At 42.2% G+C, this 21,601-nt stretch overlaps 1 protein-coding gene across 4 annotated transcripts in view; it reads left to right on the top strand.

Annotated features, from left to right (window-relative positions):
* LOC111875748 (rho GTPase-activating protein 26) overlaps positions 1-21,601 on the top strand; it is a 177,694-nt gene that overhangs the window by 74,266 nt on the left and 81,827 nt on the right. Inside the window, exon 1 of one of the 4 annotated variants that reach the window (XM_023872245.2) lies at positions 14,135-14,420. The exons of the other annotated variants lie outside the window; for them this stretch is intronic. Within the exon in view, the coding sequence (XP_023728013.1) occupies positions 14,403-14,420 (18 nt within the window). The 5' untranslated portion in view covers positions 14,135-14,402. Of the gene's footprint in view, positions 1-14,134; positions 14,421-21,601 lie in introns of those variants that run through there. 4 annotated transcript variants of the gene reach the window in all.

Genomic DNA, 21,601 nt, shown 5'->3' with positions numbered 1-21,601 from the left:
TGTTGAGACCGTGGGCTGGGAAGGCAGAAGGACTTATTTTGGCGCCAATAGTCACCACATTGCGTTGGCTACAATTTAGTATAATTCGGGTAAGGATCAGCAGGGAGATGACTGGGTAGGACATGAGGTCTAACTCTGGGCTTAACGGGGCTTGCCCTGGCAGGACAGGAAGAACACTGTTCCTACATACGCGCACGCACGCACACACACAACGAATACGATGGATTTGAATTTATTAATCAACACTGGGATAATTAATACTGTCGAATAATAACAAACTTAGTTCACTTTAATAATATCATACACTTTTTGCTAGTTAAAATATTGATTTACTGTCGCAGTTTACACTCTGATCTCTTTGAATACATGAATAATAGTCAGCCTAATAAGTTGTGTTAAATCGTGAATATAAAGTTTCGAGGAGCGCGGATTTGCGGCCATATGCTTTAATAACTAGAAGCCGAGTGTTTGCAGAGCCGAGATGTTCTGACGTGCAGAATATTTCAGGACCCCTCCTGGCAGCAAAGTTCGCCTCCGTAATTTTCCCCTGATTGGCCTAGTTTAGAAATTATGAGGTCTTTGTAATTTCCTGATTTCCATTCAACTGGAAGTTCTCAGCGACTTTGAGCCTTAAAACGCAAACGGCATCCTGGACAGGCCAGTGATTGATAATGGCCAACGCTTGTGTATCAACCCTCCTACTGGAAAATGAAGTACTGCATAAGATGTCAATGCTAGAATTACCCAAAGTTTTTTTTTCTGCCGTCTCAAAACTAAAATGTTTAAGGAAATGCTATTAGCAACATCGGAGGGGACAGCAAGAATTGTCCTGTGATACCTCATGGGTGCTCTGTGTGTCATACCTCTCTAAACACAACGCACGTGTTAATTATAATAATCAATTACTGCGCGTTATAACAAGAAGGTTATAGCGAACTCTTACAACCGCGGATATTTGAGATCCGCTGTAAAGCCACTGAGCAGTCCTTGACTTCATCGCTGATAGACGTGCGTATGTCACAGAACGACATGAACACTGACACGTATAATGAGGTGGCGGCTTTTGCTGACGAAGTGTTTGATCTGAACTTAATTAAAACGAAGCCTGTTTCTTTTTGATATGGATAAATGTTCGCTTATGTTCTTAGCAGCATCGAGTGTAATGAGTTCCGTGCTGTGCATTTGACACTTTTTAAAATTGAAATTGCTTTCCTAAAAATCTGTTTGTTTTTTTATAGCATTTTACTTCTACTGAAGGAATTACTGAGAAAATGAAATTCATCATAAGGAAAGGCCCAAGAAGGTCGGCTTATATATTAATATATATTTGAAAGAAGCGAATGAAATTAAGTGAGAATGAAGTAGGCTTTTTCCACAAGATTTGATACCCATTTTATTTTGCTGCTTGACGTTTTATGTAGACGTAACCTTGAGTGGATGTTCAGAAATTACGGGAATTCTGAGCAGAGATTGCTAAATAGGAATCGCTGAAGTCAAAGTCACATTGCGACTGACGGTCAGTCAGTCTGTCTGTCGTGACACGATATTTATTCTTGTTGGAAGTTTCTGTCCTGTCCTTCTGGGGCGCCCTCTCAGACGACAGGACGGATCTTTCATTTGTCAGTATCATAGTCTGCAGTACTAAGTCAGTTGTCAGTATGTAAACTTATTTACATCTCTATATACAATATATACAAGGCCTCCTTCAGTCCAGGCTCAGTACAGCAGATTATGTCCTTTCTATAGCAGCTTCCGCTACAACGGCAGTCTAGTCACTTGAACGGCCGTATGCTTGATCGCCGCCAAGTGTCGGGCTTCGTCTTGTCCAGTGTTGCGAACATTTTCATTATCATGATTTTGTAAGACTTTTGCTTGTTGACCGATAACTTTGTTATATAATCATATAAAAGTAAGTACAAGAGTAAACGTATCCCTGTAACAGGCTGTGGAGGCCCATAGGCTTGTCAGATGTTGAGGTTCCTACATTTTCTAGACAAACGGCTCATAGATGGCGGCGAGGTTGTCAGTCTTATGCGCCGGGCGCCCTTTACCCCCAAGAATATTCTTGGTACTCATTTCTGTTAGAGGCTGAATCGACCCCAGGGCCATAAGGCGGCTGGAAGGATTAGGTCAATTAAAAAAATCCAAAGACCTCATCGGGACTTGAACCCTCTTTCTTTCGTGTCTCTGCTCATGTCAACTGTATTAAAATAAAGAAATTCCTTATATCTTAGATCACACATTTATGTAACCATTTTAATTACGTATTTAACTAGTAATTGATCTTTCGAATGGTATTGATTTCAACTATATGCAGATTGTCCTGCATAACTTCAAAAATATTGTGATTGTAAGAGCGAATGTGCAATAAATTCGCTATGTCAAATACGGCGTGAAGTTATTTGTCGCGTTATACAGCCAACACGTGACAATACACACGCCTTCGACATGTTTGCTAACTCTCGCCCCTGTATTTTAATTGTTTTTATTATTTCTGTTTAACATTTTTGCAGACATTTTAACAAAAGTCTGATATTTTAAAACTTTAAAGTATTCTAATATATTTTACGATACTGGCCTTCCCATCTCAAAGAGTTCGCATAGCCCCCGTGTTGCTCGCGCGGATTGAAGAATATTATGCCTGTTTTAATAGTATGAGGGAATGCAAGGTATATGTCAGTTGTAAGATTTGAGGCTTTCACGGCGGTGACTATGAAGAAAGCAGTCTTCTGGGATTTGGCACCGTGTCGGTTAACACCACATATACACGGTGCCAAATCCCAGAAGACTGCTTTCTTTATATGTCAGTTTATTTTAAATTTAACAGTCAGTGTAGACACAGATTGAAACATGGCGATTACGTAGCAAGCGGAGTTCTCCTTGTGCTGTGGAAGACATGGGGTCTGTAGTCAGTCACAGCATGAAGGAAACCTTCTGCTGTATTGCTCATGTGCTCAATACAGTTACAGGCACAGTATTGAAAGTAATGCAACAGCAAACTCTGGAAGGGCATTCGTGTTTAGAACATTCTCTAGATAGAAATATCCCGGTACTTGTGGTAGAAAATGGAAAAATTCCCCAATTCCTAATTATGCTCCACATCTGAAGACGTGTGGGGGAGTTGATGTATTAATAACTTCGGCATTTGGCGGAGGTGAGCGTTCCGCTTCACGCCCCTGCTGCTTTATGCCTGGAGAAAGTATGTAATTTTGTATTTTTATAAGAGTTTGTCGCGATGTTTCCCAACAGCTCTCCAGTACGCCCATATGAAGTATTTTTATCGCAGTTCGCCGAATAAGTACAAAAGATCAGTGGAATAAAGTCTGAGTTCTATGTGATGAAGTTTGTAGCGCTACCTGGCAACTGAAACTGTACGCCCCATCCCCCGGTGGAGCCCACGCCCAGTCCATTGTGATCCCCGAGATTTTACACTTCTATCAGTAGGCAAGATCTACACATATTTATATGTATGAGTTAGGTTAACCGTCACACAACAAATATTCTCGCTTTTAATGTTTTATAGTAGACACAAGACCATCATCAGGCAGTTAATATAGGATTTTTTTTCTATGGCGCTACAGCCCCAATTTGGGCCTAGGCCTACCTCCATGTAACTCTCCGTTTCACTTCGGTTTACTAGGACATTACACATTTGGTAGGACTCCTTGGGCGAGTGATCAGCTCGTCGCAAGGCCTCTACCTGTAGACAGACACAGAAAAACGCACACAAACATCCATGCCCTGAGTGGGGTTCGAACCCACGATCCCGGCTTCCGAGCGAGCGAAGACAGTGCATGCCTTAGACCGCTCGGCTACCGTGACCGGCTAATATAGGACTACATTTAGTTATTCAAGTGTATTAACTGTCTGATGATGGTCTTGTACGACCGAAACAAGTAGCAGGAATAAAGTGTATTGTAGATAAAACATTAAAACGGGAATATTTATTGTGTAACAGTTAGTATAACTCCTTGAAACAACAGGATGCAACCAATGAAGATAGATCTACACAGCCCACCAAGCTTCTCGTATATGTCTGTCTACCTCTGGCGATCATGATACAAATGAAAATGTACCTTCAGCCCAGGAAGAATACAACTTTCTTTTAAGACTGTATTTGAGACGTGCATGGTTCGAATCTCGGTCATGACAACAGCCATCGTGTTTGAAGTTTTCGCCAGCTCCATCAGACAAATGACGGAACAGTACCTCGACAAGACCACGACTTCCAGATCCTTTCCAGTTCATCATTTCCCATCATAAATTCATTCAAGCTGACTGCCGAAAACACTATTAAGTAAACACGTAAAAAATTCCTTGCCATTGCCCTCTGGGGGAGAATGTACAGACCCTGCGTCACGACCGCGCGCTCACCTCTGCCCTAATAGGCATTTCATGCCGTCAGTAATCCGGTTTTACCTGAGCTTGGAGTCTGTCAGGAGTGTGAAATCTGGCGTCTAAATTACCGAATAACGGATCTCAATTTATTCAGCTTCGGGCCCGGGTTCGATGCCGTTGAGAGTCAAGAAGTCCATGTATAAAAGGTTTCCCCGGTTTCTTCCATTTATCGTTTTTTTTTCTGTTTTTCCCATGATAAGTAACAGCAGGAACGAGTCGATTAACACACTGAGGAGACGCCTAGTTCGAATCTCGGCGAAGTATCCTCTGTTTCCTCTGGGAAGCGTGTGTTCGTCGTTTTCCTCAGATCTTCCGAGAATGAGTTGGGAAAGTGCCTTAAACAACAACCTCTTCTTCTTCTGTGTCTTCTGTTTCAGCATTCGACCATTGAGTCATGTCTTACTCAGCGCCATATAAACACCGGTCATCCTATTTGAATAGTCAGCAGAGTTAGGCATTCTGAAGGTCCCGTTTGGGTTTCTAAATCGGGGGTGATGATATAATTACCGAGGTCTTAGGGTTTTCTGACTTTCCTCCAAAACTGTAATGGTAGATTCTTAGAAAAATATTCCTATCAAAAGTTACATTTTTTTTAGAAAAGTTGTTGCATCACAAAATTTCAGTACGTTTATTTTGTGTTACCTAACGACGCTGTAAGTACTGAGACGATACAGCGTCGATAATGGGAATAGTAATGAATATGGAGCAGTTGTGGGATGAGAATTGGCAGGAGAAACAGAAGCAATAGGAGGAAACTTGCCCCAGTGCTAATATGTCCACTACAGATCCCAGATGACTCAACGTAGGATCGAACACGGGCCGCACAGGTGAGAAGCCAGCGACTAACAGCCCGAGTTATGGTACGGCCCAGAACCAAAATGTCTGTACCCTGCACCGAGTGGAGTTAGTGGCGCTTATAGCAAAGATGTTCCTACCACCGCCATGTTTTTGCAAATTTTGAAGTACAAAGGTGGGATGGCTTTTAGTGACGTAGCGTGCGTAAGAAGTTTAAAGAAAATCAGCCATTTGGTTCGGTTCTTAGTATTAAGACGTTACAACTTTGTGAGGACAATTTTGAGGTCATTATAATCGGTAATGATTCTAGATTTCAAATGACAGAGTGCTTAAGCTGTATATACATTTTTTTCCTTGGCACTACAGCCTCAGTGGGCCTAGGCCTACCTCCATGAACTTCTCCGTTCACTTCGGTTTTCCTAGATCTCACACATTCGGTAGGACTCCTTGGGCGGGTGATCAGCTCGTCGCAAGGCCTCTACCTGTACACAAACGCAGAAAAACGCCCACAAACATCCATGCCCTGAGTGGGATTCGAACCCACGGTCCCGGCTTCCGAGCGAGCGAAGACAGTGCATGCCTTAGACCGCTCGGCTGACGTGACCGGGTTGAAGCTGTATATAGGATAACAAAATTCTCGGGAGCGTTGTTTGCGTCATAATGTTAATTCTCTTGTTGTGAGAGTCAGTCGTTCTCGTAACAGTCGACTTCTTTAGCTGTCCCGGAACGTCGTTAAGCAGAAGCAGGCACAGCAGCGTGGGACGTTGCTGCACCACTTCAGTAAGCTGCCTGTGGTTTACGGTGGTGGGTTCGATCCCTGATTCCCAATTACTGCATAGATTTTGATTCCTTTTACGGGAATATTCCAAAAACTAGTGGGAGAATGGGGTGTACTGCCTCATCTCTCAGAAACACAACCCGGATTCAAGGAACTCGCAGAAATATAATGACTGTTGTTGCTAGGGGAGCTGTAACTTTATAGGTTAATTAGGTATCTGCGTCGTAAGCATTCTTCTCCTTCCACTGTATCTTCGTTAGCTAATAACTAACTCGAGGGAGTAGACCCCGTCTTGAGAAGGTAGTTACAAGTATCCGCCCCTTTATGCAACCCGAAGGTACATTGCCTTGTTCATAAGAGCCCACAACATTTCATAGCTTGCTGGTTTATTTGATCAGCAGAAGTTGCTGCTCCTAGAAGGCACCTCTGTTGTCACTGCCGTGCGATTGTAGGATCCAATCCTCTTGGCTGCTGATCGTACTCACACCGAGGCTCCATATCTGTTCGCGACCTGAGGAAGCTCCATGTCATTGTGACAAGGGATACTTTGTTATCCAACAGGGAAATGCGTGTAAGTTTTAATTAACGCCGTTCTAAGAAATAAATGCGACAGAGCGCTGAGTAACATCCTCTTCACTCCGATTGCAGCCGATCTTGTCACCTCTCGGGAAGTATTCTCGACAGAAATCGGAGTGTTTCGATTGTATCACCGCGACTGTAGGTGGTTTGCTTTCTTTTCTTCCTACCTTTTGTGCAGAACTTCTGAAGCGACTGAATTATATTTACGAAAGCTTATTCTGAATAATGCTTCGCTGGAGACAGCCGCGCATTAGAACTTTTTAATGAACTGATATGAGAAAAAGCAGAAAGCATCCCTTTCTCACTGTACACTGTTCTGAGGGCTCAAGAAGTTTTACTTTCAGTTGTTTCCACGTAGAAGCGTGACATTATTGTAATATATCGAGACACCCGCGCACTGAGGCATATCGTAATCTCGAGGTCAATTCTACAGCAAGCGCACGAAGGAATAAATAAAAATTTTATTACTTATAAATCTCGAATCGAAAAGATTATGGCAGAGAGACAGTACGAGCTGCCAGTTATCTTCCTCTCTTCCTTTACTTTGATTGAAACATAAATTATTATGAATGAAACATGAATGCGTAGATTGTAATAATTGGCTTCAGTCACGAGGAAAAACGTGAGCCCCAATGGCGCGTTCGCAGGGAAGAGTTTAAAAAACTGACCTACCAGCTTCGTCAATATCTGTCCGCATGTAGAAACCTCAGAATCAGTGAATGGATTTCCTTTAAGTTTNCTGTTGGCCCGCACCATAGCTCAAGCGGTTAGTCGCTGGCTTCTCACCGCGGCGGCCGGTGTTCGATCCCGGGTATGGTCAAGTGGGATTTGTGGTGGACAAAGTGGCGCTGGAGCAGGTCTCCGAGTACTTCGGTTTCCCCTGCCAATCTTAATTCCACCAATTGTTCCACAATCACCCTCACCTATCATCTGGGGCTGGTACAATAGACCAGAAGTGGCCGCAGTACAAGGGACATAATCCCACCCCACTATCAAGAGAAAAAAAGTTAGATGTTCTTCGTGATGAACTTAAGATTGTAGATTTTTAAGTTTTCATGCAGGAGAAGGTTCATATTTTGACCTGGGTCCTCTGGTATGTCTACCCTAAACAAACAAGCATGTGTTTCTTCGAAAAGTTGGTACCAACTTATCGGGCTGCACGCGGTCATAACCCGGAAGTCTACAACGTGAGGCTTAAGGATGTAGTAGGCTCCTATTCGATTGGGTTATTTTCATTGGGTATTGCTCAACGTACGTAATGTTTAAATTCGCAATTTTCGCCCAAGTAAACTCTGGTAAAAATTCGTCTGTTATATACTGCAAACAGAAATTTTGTATTATAATTTTAGCCAGGTTATTTTTTATTTTGCAAGTTGACTCGTCTTTCGATTTCTGTGTTTTATAATTCAGATTTCGCCTTTTGTTGGTAAGAAGCCAATTTAAGAGCAAAGCTCGTATCAATAATATTTACTACCGGTGGCAAAAATTCGTCTCCCTCCTCCATGAAAACACTGCTCCTGCAGTGTGATAGCAAGATTAGTTAGCTGTATCCTAACCAAAGCAAATGGATGTGTTGCGAGAAACAAACTGTTAAACAAAAGTTTTTTTATGTTAATTTGTAATTTATATAATTGTAATAACTTTCTTATTCCACATCCTATACCAGTGCTGCTTAGAACACACAGGAACAGTTATCGTACAAGTATAGATTGTAGCCTTCTGGATTATGATAATGCATTTTCTAATATTTTGTTGCTGCCACTACTTCCCAGTCGGAAATACCGCTAACCATGTAAGTCCTGCACGGTCTCATAACCTAAGAGAACACAAATCTTTACAAATCTGATATAATCCTGTATAATTCACGGCGGTAATGTGCTCATGAGAGCACACTCCAAGTCCACTCGTCCAGAACGTGTACTGTACAGCCCTGAATCAGTTCGTGTTCTTTGACTTTTGGCTGTTATGCTGTTGCCTCATTTTAGATATCGCAGAACATGCCTTATCATTTGCAAATATGAGATGGTATAACAGAGCTCTGCTAGTCCGAGAAAACATGTCCGTTCTCCTCGTCTATTCAGCTGTAAACAGATGTGTACTGTTGACATGAGCTGAGTGCCGTAGGTCCTTACTTTTTAGCAATAAAGTAAAAGTAAAAAGTAAAGGTATCCCTGTAACAGGCCGTGGAGGCCCATAGGGTTGTGAGATGTTGAGGCTCTCACATTTTCTAGACAATCGGCTCACAGATGGCGGTGAGGTTGTCAGCCTTACGCGCCGGCTGCCCTTTACCCCCAGGAATATTCCTGGTACTCATTTCTATTAGAGGCTACGTCGACTCCAGGGCCATAGTGCGGCTGGAAGGATTATGTCAATTGAAAAAAGAAATCCACCTCATCGGGATTGGATCCCGCGACTTTCCGGATTGTAGCATACTACCTCAACCAACTGCGCTACCGCGTGCCCCCAATTTTTAGCAGTATTTGCAGAATGTGAAAGAAGTGCACCACTTACAGCCTGCATACTTTTCTCCAATATTAAGTTTAATACAAAGGCCGTGCCATAGCTCAGGCTCTTATTCGCCGGCTTCCCACCATGGCGTCCCGGGTTTGGAGCCCAGGTCAGGTCATGTGGGATTTGTGGTGGACATACTGACACTGGGGTACGCTTTCTCCGAGTACTTCTGTTTCCCCTGTCAATTCTCATTCAAAAGACTTCTCCACAGTAATAATAAAAATCATCATCATCAACAACAACATCGTCATCCGGGGCTGGTACGATAGACCAGTTAATGGCGTACGTACCAAGTGAACTCAGTCTCACCCCACCCCAAGAAGCTAAAAAAAGTTTTAATATTGCATCGAAACATGAAAGCGAGTAAAATGTCGCTTTCTTACTTTTAGCATTATTTGTACAAACTGAATAACATACACGCCTTACAGTCTACGCACCTCTTTTCGATATTTATTAAAATTAATATTGCAGTCTATATTGTATATTTCGTTTCTATCCGAGTAAAACGTCGCAGTTTTATTAAGAATCGGCCCCTGGCACAAACAAATCGGCAGACTGCACGACATAAAATGCAGATTTGTTCTTTAAAGATTTTCGATACCTAGGTCGAAAAGTGTGGCCGCGCGGTCTAAGGCATGAACTGTCTTTGCCCGCTGAAACACTGGGGTCGTGAATTCGAATCCCACACGAGGCATGGTTGTCTGTGTGCGTTTATTTTGTGTTTATGTTCTGTGTGTAGGTAGCGGCCTTCTGACAGACTGATCTCCCGTCCAGCATCCTACGAACTGTGTACAGATTAAGAAACTGAAAATGCAGCCAAGATCCACAAGGGCTGTAGAGCCATATGTGGATAGATATAGAGCGATATCTGTAGCGTACAAATACAGTCCTCTCGAATGATAGATCATTGGCGTCAGTGTAGAGTAGGCTAAACTCTAGCGTCTTTGTCTCGGGAGGTTCTGTAAGCATGGTAGTGAACTTTCAGATTACCGAAAATAATTGGAAATTCTCGAGTAGCTGAATGACTCTTCTCAAGATGACTCTGCGCCTTGAAATTAATTATTTTTTTAAATATTGTGTGAATCATTATATTAATAGAATCTAAGCCATACCTCAAAGTAAATGTTATCCTTCCGAAAGATTTATTGCATAATTTGTACATTTCTGTTACTTAAGTTAACTTAGCCTTTGTTTTTTTCTGTCTTCTTGGGGAATAGAAGGCATTACGTGTCGCGCAAGAAGCGAAACCAGTGAAACGGCCTGGTCCGTTGAGGATGGATGGATGAATAACCCAGACTAGTCTGTTTGGAGATGACGTACACTGTATCATCACGTGGTCAGGTGATCGATTGCCTGTATACACATTATCTCAGCAGGCGTGACTGGTTATCTCTCCGAAGAAGCGTACAGATGTAATGGAGTAGAGACGTAAACTACAGAGCGTTCGCAATAAGGCGAAACCTTTTAACGCCGCAGGTAGGAGGGCTACTTACTCGGCGTTAGCCCTCATCCTTCCCGCTAACTGAAGTCAGTCAGGTCCGGAAGATATAACGTGGAAGTTCTTCCGTCCTAGGATCAAGAGTTTAATTTTTTTACAAACAATAATGTGAACTACTGATCAGAGAATATTTATTTTTGAAACATAATATGAACGTGAGCTTAACGCGAAGTGCAGGAAAAGATTCATCCACATTACCCTTATTCACTGGTGCCTACAAAATTTTACGTCTCCAAACTTATTAATGGCGGACCAAAGAGTCAATGCTTGAGAGAACACATTGTCGCAAGAAAATGGTACATACAGATGAGAAACTTGAATACATTCTGGCTCGATTACAGATTAGCCCTCGGAAATCGGTAAGACGATTATGACACGAGACAGGTGTTTGCAGTCTCTGCTTCTAAGGCAACCAAATTAATGAAGTTTCGTCCTTAGAGAGGTGGAGTTGTATATAAATTTAAACCTATCAGTGCTCCACAAAGGATTCGATTTTGTAACTGGATGACGAAGAGTGCCCACGATGGACTTGTGGATGCTCAGCTGCTGTTCGTAACCGACGAAGCGTACTTTAACTTAACCGGTTATGTAGAATCTCAGAATACATGTATATGGAGCGACGAAAATCCCCACAGTTCACCAGATTCCGCTACGTGACATAAAGTTTGGAGTGTGGTGTGCTGTAAGTGCTAGGCAAATTATCGGTCCAGTATTTTACCACGAAACCGCGAACTCGGACCGATAGGTTAAGAATATATATTGTTACCATTTTTTCGAACAGCTGACTGGTAACGAAAGACAGTCTGGCTCTTTCAACAAGACAGCGCTACTGCGCTTATTGCACAAACGCACTGAGTGCGCTAGGAGAGGCGTTCGATGACAGGATCATTATTACAGGATTGTGGCCTCCAAGATCGCCGGAACTTTTGTTTGCGTTATGCCGTTAAGGCCGTAACGGGGATAAGTTTGAGCCCCCGGGACAAAGAAAAAGATATGTATCGAAAGAACTGTGGAACGAGGAAGAAGCAGTATTGTAGAACAGGCTTGCCTAACAGCGGGCAAGACTTGCTTGGAGACACTGATAATAGCATTTGCACCGTATGTAGCAACTGTAACCATAGGAACAAGAGAGGAAGTGCTGATGAGTAGAAGTCAGCTATTAAATACCCTAGGTCGGGGATGCGTAAGAGCAGCTCAGTAGACAGTTTGTAGGAGGTGCTACCGGGCATTATGCCCGTGGCCACCTTGATATTATTAGTGAACGTTTACACTGAAGATGCCGCACGCAACCCAATAGTTAGTCGAGGTACCCCGTAGCCACACTACAGCAACACCATGGGATCGTCAGAGCAGCTCCGCCTGGAGCCTATACAGCAACACCATGGGATCGGCAGAGCAGATCTGCCTGGAGCCTATACAGCAACACCATGGGATCGGCAGAGCAGCTCCACCTGGAGCCTATACAGCAACACCATGGGATCCGCAGAGCAGCTCCGCCTGGAGCCTGTGCTTTCAAAATAACCGTTCAGGCCTGAAATTAAAATAATAATGTAATGTGTTTACAGCATGAATTGCGATATCAGAGGATACACACTGAGCCTCCGTTGCAAAGACCAGTTGGTTAAAACTGTTACTGTTTTTTTATTTTTTCGAAAAATCTTAGACACCATTTGCACTTTGTAAGGAAAATGCAAAATTCTTTGATGTTAAAACAGGTGGTACGTGTAGTGACCACCGTTCTTTAAAGGGTTAAAGTATTCTGTGCAGACTATGGCAAGATGGAGATGAAAGACAGCACTGCTAACCACTGCTTCACTCAGATAGTCGATCTCACAATTTGAACACGTGAGTGTTGGTGTTGGGTTGAGGAAAAAGCGAATACAAAACTGTTTCATCTGGGGCCTCTAATTCTGGATCTGGACACGAATCGACTTCTTCAGAGTAGGTTTAGTTGTTATTGCATTTGCCCAGAATTGTAATCCAGGTCGGTAAAAAGCTTCTTCGAACACAGCGGGGATATCGGTCAGGAGGTCGTCAGGTAGGCGAAGCATAAGGGAACTGGTCCTCCCATTAGCCTAACCGCCCTGTCTTATGAGACTCCTTACTGTTAGGGTCCATTACCAGTAATTTGAGTAGGCGTTGTGAGTGAGAACGGTACGTATTTCGTTAACGGTTGTACCTTTTATATATACAGGGAGATTCTTATCTTTGTTGACCAGTTCACGGCTGTGCACTTCATGGCGACCGGTGTATCGCTGGCTGCGAGGTGCATACGAATTTTTCTGATTAATCAATATACCTTTTGGCCGATAACATTCGGAATGTAGTTAAAATTTGCGGGTCACAGGAGATGTCGAAAATGCTGTCCCTGTGAATTGCGGATCGATCTTACCTTCGACGACAAACTGTAGAAACCAGCCGCAGAAATGAACGCTGCTGGCTGGATCGCGCGGCTGCAAGGCACAGTTTTCTGTTGTTGTACAGGGTCTAAGCTTCTGCAATTATGTTTCCCTTTTTGCACTAGACTTCAACACTGCATCTCCTGAGCTAGACGTTTCAGTGAGTTTCTAGGCGTGCGTTCAAGTCTGACCCCTATGTCATTTAACTTTTGCTCAGTAAGTAGTCGGCGTTTATGTTCTTGTTTCTTGTGTATTAAGAATTTCGCTGAACTATGTTTATGCGTCAAATTGTGAATTGTTTGTCTGCTGGTTACTCTTTCATCATGAAATTTATGTCAAAATTTTCGCCGACACTTTCTAGTAATTTACGTATGTGACGTACAGTAATACGCGTTGCTGCAAAGTATACCGCACGATGACGTACCACAGTGCTCACTAATTGTAACAGAAGAGAAACGACTAATGGAGCTGACAACTGCCGCCCACTGCTGACAAATCTTAAACTAGTTCCCACACATGAACTATACTGAAACAGTGCCGTCCAACGGTCCACAAAGTTAATATCCCTTAATTCCAAGCGATATCGGCCATCAGGCATACTGATTCATCGGGAAAATTCGTATGCTCCTCGCAGCCTGTGTTGCACGGGTCGCCCTGAAGCGCAGAGCTTCATCCTTAGGGCATATACAGAGGGGCCCAAACAAATGTATATACATTTGAGCATAGAAAATATATGTTTATATAATTTATTGCAATATTTTCCGTTTAACTTATAAAATGTCGGTAGATAACTTGTATAATACACTAGTATTATAATAGTAGTAGTACATATAATATACTACGGACACTTTTCAAAGTTAAACCGAAGGTATACCAATAAATTATTAGTTAAGAAGATATTTTGTTCGTTGAAGTATGCATGCATCTTTTGTGCCCCTCTATGTGTTATGTATGAACGTGTATATACATACTGGAATTTACATGCGGTGATATAAATCTTCCGGCCGACATATACAGGCCCGTAGTTTGAGAGCTGGCCTTAAGGTTACACATGGGGAAGAGGATCAAGAAAAATCTTAATAAATAGCGGGGTGATGGTTGCACAGCATTGTGGGTGAGAGTGATTGCGACGCACTGTAACGAAAGTCGATGGTTACCCATAAACGCCCTGCAGTTCGTCCTAGCTAGTTGACTCTGCCACATGTGCTGCGTATTATGTTTAAAATTGTCAGGTCAGAACGCGGACAGTCGGTGTTATACGGCAAAAGTACGCAGATATAAAGAGTATACAACTATCTAGCATTCGGAGATAAGTGAGTTGTTTACGCGCATACATTGAAATTCACACGATGTGCTATTAAGATATCATTTGTAAGCAAGAAATAGGCCAAGAAGCGTAAAGAAAGAAGACGTAATAATTTCTGAGTCGACTTCATTAGAAGTCATGAAGATGGTAACAGGGGTTAGTATATGTACCACTTGCTATAACATTACATATCTTTACATGTTTCCCACAGAGTGTATATATGGGATTCATACGATCTTCAGTATACAGCGGTATTATTTGTATAAGTAGCGTTAACTGATTGTTGTTAGTTATGGAGACATGTTTTCTCTGAAGTAGGGACGGAACTTTCAAACGTTGTTCAGATTTATTTGAGGTTTCAGAGTGTTGAAAGATATCGGAACATGAAATTTCTCGATTGATTGATTAGCATTCCTTCATCGGCTGGACATCCTAGTTCGATTCTTGACCCAGACATTTGCAAATATGACAGCATTTTCGTATTTTTTTTACAGTACCACATTTTGTAGCCAAAAGCAGGCCAGACCGCTTCGATCTGCATAGTTAATACACAGCCATCCTGAAATTCGACGATATATGGGCTTTTAGTTGAAACGCTGTCGTTCAGTAAACTAAAAATGCAAAATGGTACGTTGTGGAAAGGTCGCAGTTATATCGATACGTATGTTTGCTTTGCATTTAGGTTTGAACGGTTTGTTTGAAGCGGGCATAGCCTCAAAAGATGAGAACTGCTTATTTTTATTACCAATCGACAGGCAAACTACATCGAACACTTGGTACAATAAAACATGAACTTAATTTTATCCAGATATTCATAAACATTTCTCTACTTGCTTTCATCAAGTCCACAAATTAGAGCTGCGTTCTTTGTACACTGAAAGCTTTGTTGTAATAAACTGAAATATAGTGGAATTATAAAGACAAAGGAAAAGGCAAAATTGTCCCTTTGTTTAACTAATTAAGCACTATGCTATTAAGACGTATGGGGGATTGGATGTATAGATCCACATTCTTGACCTCATCACTAGTTAGAAGTGAGTTGACAGCTTCACGCCCCGGCCGCTTTACCCCCATCCGAGGAAAGAGCCCCATGTGCCCATTGGATAGGAGTCCGGGTGGACCCCAGAGCCGGTCTGAACGACGTGGAGAGGACAAAAATCTTGCCCCTACCGGGATTCGAACTCCATGTACAGGGACGATACCAGTTGTTTGGACAAGTGGCAGATGTGATTAAAGTATATGTCGTATACTGTCTATGAAAACTGAATTTTGCCGGTAGTTTTGTATGTATGAGACTTGATCACTTACCCTAAAGGAAGGGCATGAATAGAAGGTGTTTGAGAACAGGATGCTGAGGAGAATATTTCGACCTTGCATGGAAGAACTGACAGGAGATTGTAACTTAACGAGGAGCTTCGTTGTTTGTACACTTCACCAGACATTACTTGGATGAAGAAATCAAGGAGGATGAGATGGGCACATGACGGAGAAGAGAAATGCTTACAATGTTTTCATGGGAAAACTAGAAAGGAAGTGATCTCACGGAAGATTTTGCCAAATTAGTACAAGGACTCTGTTTGAGAACAGGGTACTGAGGAGAATATTTTTACCCAAGAGTGCTGAAATGATAGGATTGTGAAGAAACTGCATAATGAGGAGCTTCATAACTTGTACTCTTCTCTAAGTGTAATTAGAATGATCACGTCAAGGAGGATGAGATGGGCAGAGCATTCAGCACGAATGTGGAAGGATAATGCATACAAGGTTTAGGTGGGAAAGCCAGAAGGAAAGAGACTACTAGGAAGACCAAAGCGTAGGTGGGAGGACATTGCTAAACTCGATCCTAGAGTAGTGACATGAGGGAATTGACTGGATTCATCTCGTTCAGGATTGAAATCAGTGGTGGAGAGCTCTTGTGAACACGGCAGTGAACTTCCAGGTTTTGTGAACTGTTGGTAAACTTTTGAGCAGTAGACAGACTGGAAGCTTCAAAAGAAAAAGTCAGCTGTGTCGATATCTGTAGTACATCTGATTACGCCCTATTCCTGCCATTTGCTTTCAGTTCCATTATTCAGCAATCATACTACTATCTGACTCCATAATCTAATAAACTGAAAACGTCGTTAAATAAGCAGACTTTGTGATACTCATCAGCAGTTGAATGGGCATTAGTAATCATGTATACTCATATTATCCCATGTAGAGTTAAAGAACATTTCTCCTAGGAGGTTTATCTGTTGGTTTCAGTTGTTCCTCCGGATAAGAAAAGATAAATATTTGTATTACTGGGTTTTTGGACTTTTCCCATCGTCCGGAATTCTAGGTAAGAGAGGACACGACATTTCGGAAACTGGATCTGTTTCCGTCTCCAGGTGAGAAAGGAAGACACCTACCTAATCAGATGGGCCCCTTAGAAAGAGCTAGTCTCAATCTGAGAAACTTCGTGTCCTATATTACATAGAATTCCGGACGATGGGAAAAGTCCAAAAACCCAGTAATTCTGTGTGTCACCCACCATCAGAACACTTTAGAATCTACTTAATATTTGTGATTGCCATTATCCGCGTTGTCTTCTTGGAGGTGAAAACCGAATTTTTATGCAGTATACTATTCAGATGAACTTGGTCCTTGAAACAGTTACAGTATAGCGAAATAACAACTGTTAGTCCTTTGGCATGAGGCTTTTTTTGCAGTATTTTTTTTTTGCCCATTAGCTTGCAGTTAATTGAAACATTGGTCACAATAACGATGTGTCAGATTGTATATCTAAGATTGTGCTGTAGCATAACTTAATTGCTTAGCGTTTACTGCCTCATTCAACCTTCACCTTAACAAGCAACCTACAGTACCAAGTTCTGTGGGCCGTAAAGAGTGGCCGACAGCCAGTTCAGTGGGGGGAACTTTCACTGGGGCTCGTTCCGGGGTCGTTTGCTAATGAGGTAGGTCAGGAGAGTACGGTACATAGCTAGCCAACTCCATGGAGCTGAGATCTTTTTGAGAAGCCGCCAGTTGCTCAGCTACTCAAGTACTGTATTCTCCAACATTTTATGGAATCTGTAGGTTCATTACCGTGCTCACAAGAGCCCCCCAACTGCTCCGTATTCTGAGCGNTAAAGCGGCCGGGGCGTGAAGCTGACCACTCACCTTCAGCTAGTGCCGAGGTCAAGAAAATGTGGATTTATATATCCACTCCCCCACACGCCTTCATGACGTAGTGCTTAATTAGTTAAGCACAGGGACAACTTTTCCTTTACCTATTTATTATTATTATTATTATTATTATTATTATTATTTTCTGTACCTTATATACTCGTGCTAACTTTGTAATTGGTCACTCTGCTGTTAAGTTATTGCACGTAAATAAACATGAATTGAATGAATTATTATCCTGCCACCTATGTCTGGATGTTCCTAGTGGTTTCTTCCGTTCTGGCTTTCACGCCAAGATCCTGTATGCATTCCTCTTTTCCCCCACGCGTGCTGCATGCCCTGCACATCTAATGCTCCTTGACCTGATCGTTCTGATTATATCTGGCGGAAAGGTCAAGTTGTGAAGCTCCTCTGTACGCGGTTTTCTCCACCCTCCTACAATTTCATCCCCTTGGATCGAGATGTTCTCATCAGAACCCTGGTCATAAATTCTTTAAGTCTATTATGACACAGACTGGTACGCAGGTTCCAAAAAAAAAATAATTGAATTGATATTTTAAAAGTTCAAAGCTTGAAACGATTGTCAGAAACGTTTAAAATTACTATTTTTGACACTGTCTATCGTCCGAGGTCATTAAAAGCACGGCGTTTTGGAAAATTTGGTTCTGTTCCCGTCTTCATGTGGTACAAAAGAATCCCTCCTCTGATAGGCCGCTATGTGGAGCTCGCCTTAAAGTACATTTCACGAAAAAATAACTGATTTCCAAAATGAATTTGTTTTAATGAACGCGGGCAATATAAAGACTCCACGCTAATAGTTTTAAACACAATAGTATAGTTAGCAAATACAACTTGTACTCTTCTCCAAATATAATTAGAATGATCAAGTCAAGAAGGATGAGGTGGGCAGGTTATTATGTAGCACGAATGGGAGAGACGAGGAATGCGTATAGGGTGTTGGTGGGAAAGCCAGAAGGGAAGAGACCACTGGGAGGGCCAAGGCGTAGGTGGGTGGACGATATTAAAATGGATTTTAGAGAGATAGGATAGGATAGTATGGATTGGATTGATCTGGCTCAGGATATGGACTATTGGAGGGCTCTTGTGAACACGGTAATGAACCTTCGGGTTCCATAAAATGCTGTGAAATTGTTGAGTAGCTGCATAATTGGCGGCTCCTCCAGAAGGGCTGAGCTCCATGAGTAAGTAAATAAGCAAAATTATGTGTCACGGGCAGGAATACTGGCGTTCGAGTTCCGGTAGGAGCAGCTTTTCTTTTCTTTTTCACGTCTGTAATGTCTCTGGGAGTCTACCCAGGCTCCTGTACACTGCTTCTGGGCTTAAAGCGGCAGGAGGCTGAAGCTGACAACTCACCTCCATTCATAAGTTTAATATCCATGGAGATTTACCTCCATTGATTGGTGGGCAAGTTCTGCATTGTGCCACTGTCGAAGAGACTGGTACAGTGGTATCGGAAGGTACCCGGTTTGGATCTCCCTGTAGTTACCGGTTCTGCAGGTTTCCTGTGTGACTTCTGCCTATACCGTCACGCGAATTCCGTGGTAGAACCATGAAATATCCGATGACCGGCGATCTCAAGTAACCTTACAACCGACCACTCTCTTTGTCAACGGATATGGCCTTCGTCTCGGAATAAGATAATTTCTGTTACTTAAATGAACATACACGTACTTTGTGTAGGGTGGCCTCACGCTACACAGTTGGGGGAGTACTGTTGTTTTCGCCATGTAGGCTGAACCTCTGACAACGAGAATTTCAGTTGTAATTATCCCACAGCAAAGGAACGAAGAGGAACTGCTGTGTTCTTTTCCCGGCTTGAGAATTTTTCCTCCTAATTTAAGAGATGGTCCACATGTTGCATTATTCCGTCGAGACTTGGTTAACCGCGGTCTTGCCTGCGTGTAACATACTAAGTCGTAACGCGGGGTGGAAGAATGTAGCGTTGTTGTTAGATCTTCGTGTGGTCGTCAGACGGCGCTCAGTGCTCACACGAGGAATCATCAAATCCGGCGAGACTGATTTATTGTATTGCCTTTCGTCTGTTTGAAGGCAGTAATATCCACTATGGGGAAGAAGCTGTACAGTTCTATCTTCGCAAACAGTTTCCATGAAAGGTTTTAATATATAAAAGCAATAAACTTATATTCAGCCCGTAATGGTAGAATACTGACAAGACCAAGTGCCCACTGTTTGCTATGTACTGTATGTGAAGGAGTTACTAAGAGTGTTGCAACCAAGTACACCGTGTTGCAACACGTTAACTTCGCGTGCGTGAAAAATAAGTTGTCTAGTACTGCGTACTACGTTGTCCAAGTTATCTATATAACGTACATAGACCTGTAGCTGTTCTCTACATTAAAATTTACCAAATACTTATATGGTTTCGTCGAAAATTTTGTAGTTACTCATCAGGTCGAGAACTAGTATAATGGGAACCCACATGTTTATTATCATATTTACAAAATTTTCCAATTCGACTCTATCCTGAGCCAGTTGAATCCAGTTCGCACATTCACATTCAGTGTCAACAACAGAAGATTAGATTAACTCTATTCCCCGCAACAGCTCTATAAACACGGTCCAACACGAAGCAATAGAGTAAACTGTGTTTCCCTTGTCCTCGGTGGCGTCACACAACAGTAGGTAGTGATCACGTGACATGTGTTTCCTGTAATACATGTCCGTTCCGCGGCTATATAAGTAAGAGTCCAGGAGTGCTCAGAACAGTTATACGAGTGAGTAGTAGTGGCAGAAATACGCAAACAAGAGGATAGCAGTAAGCTGGGGGAGTACAGCGAACAATCAGTAAGCTTGAGGATTGCAAAAGAGTACAAGAAGTCAGGCTATGAAGATTTAACGTGTGATTTGAAGGCTTTATATTTGCTGTAGCACAGTGATATTTAGAGTGTGTGATTTAGTGAGACTTCTATAGTTCCTGTGTTATAAATCCGTGAAGGCTAGTCTAGATAGAGTGAAGGGATTAGCGTAGTGTGTTTTGTAATATGAAAATCACCAATAATGTAAAAGTTGATTGTAGTTACGACATGTAGGTGGTTAATTAATCCGATCACCAATCAGAACCCCGTCTTTATTCACTGATACACGTGACAGTATTCAGGTGATGTCTGATTAGGTACCATCATTTCAGTTATTTTCAATTCAATTCTCGTTTATTTACTTGGAGACTTAACAGCACAGAGGCCAATTGCAAAGTTAGCACGAGTACATAGAAATACACAAAATTAATTAAAGAATAAAATACAAAATATGGTGATCTATATAATGGCAATAAATTAATAATTTCAAGGAAAATTAAGTTAGCGACAACAGGCGAGAAAACTGGAATAAGTACATTTCCAGTGGTTTTGCCACTAATCTTAAAGTAAGTGCGATCATGAAATATGCCAGTTTGATGACAACGGAGCTCCTGAAGACCTGTGCCGAAATGGTGTATATAGAATAGGTCTGTTTTCATATAAGGGCTGCACACAACGTCGTGTTAATTTGTTATTACGTCATGTATCCCAGAATTTGAGTGAGTGGTGGAAGAGGAGGAGGGTTACTCGCCCACCTTTGGCCATCAGTGAATGCAGTATTCCATACTAAATATTAAACATCCGGTACTATAGTTTGTAATTGCACGTGTTTATAGCCAAGAACATACAAATATTTATAGTCACTGTGATGTTATCTTTATTGCAGTGCATGTTATCGGGTGAAGAAAGGCCGAGGAACATAACGTAGTCATTTCTTCAGTTTTTTATAGTAGAAATGGAGTCGCTATAGCTACGGGCTACGAGATGGACAGCCCGGGTTTGATTTCCGGCATTGTAAGCTTTTCATCTTCTCTACAGCGTTCAAATGGGCTCTGGGGCCCACACAGCTCTCTGCCCAGTGGGTAACGGGGGTTCTTGGAGATAGAGCAGGAAGGGGCATGAAGCTGACCACTCACCTCTAGTGCCGAAGTGAACCATGGTGGAACTATGCCTCCACTCCCCCATATGTTTTCATGGCATAGTGATGAACTAATTAAACACAAGGACAACTTTACCGTTACCTTACCTTATGGTAGAAATGGAACTGCTTAGCGCCGTTTCACATAACGTCGCTGTGTATAAGAGTATATCCTCGGCTGTATTTCATATGTGTCCACCTCGGTCAGTGTA

The sequence above is a fragment of the Cryptotermes secundus genome, unplaced genomic scaffold (genome assembly GCF_002891405.2).
Source record: "Cryptotermes secundus unplaced genomic scaffold, Csec_1.0 scaffold603, whole genome shotgun sequence".
Lineage (NCBI taxonomy): Eukaryota > Metazoa > Arthropoda > Insecta > Blattodea > Kalotermitidae > Cryptotermes > Cryptotermes secundus.
The sequence above is the reverse complement of the archived record's forward strand: the minus strand, read 5'-3'. Positions and strand labels throughout refer to the sequence as shown.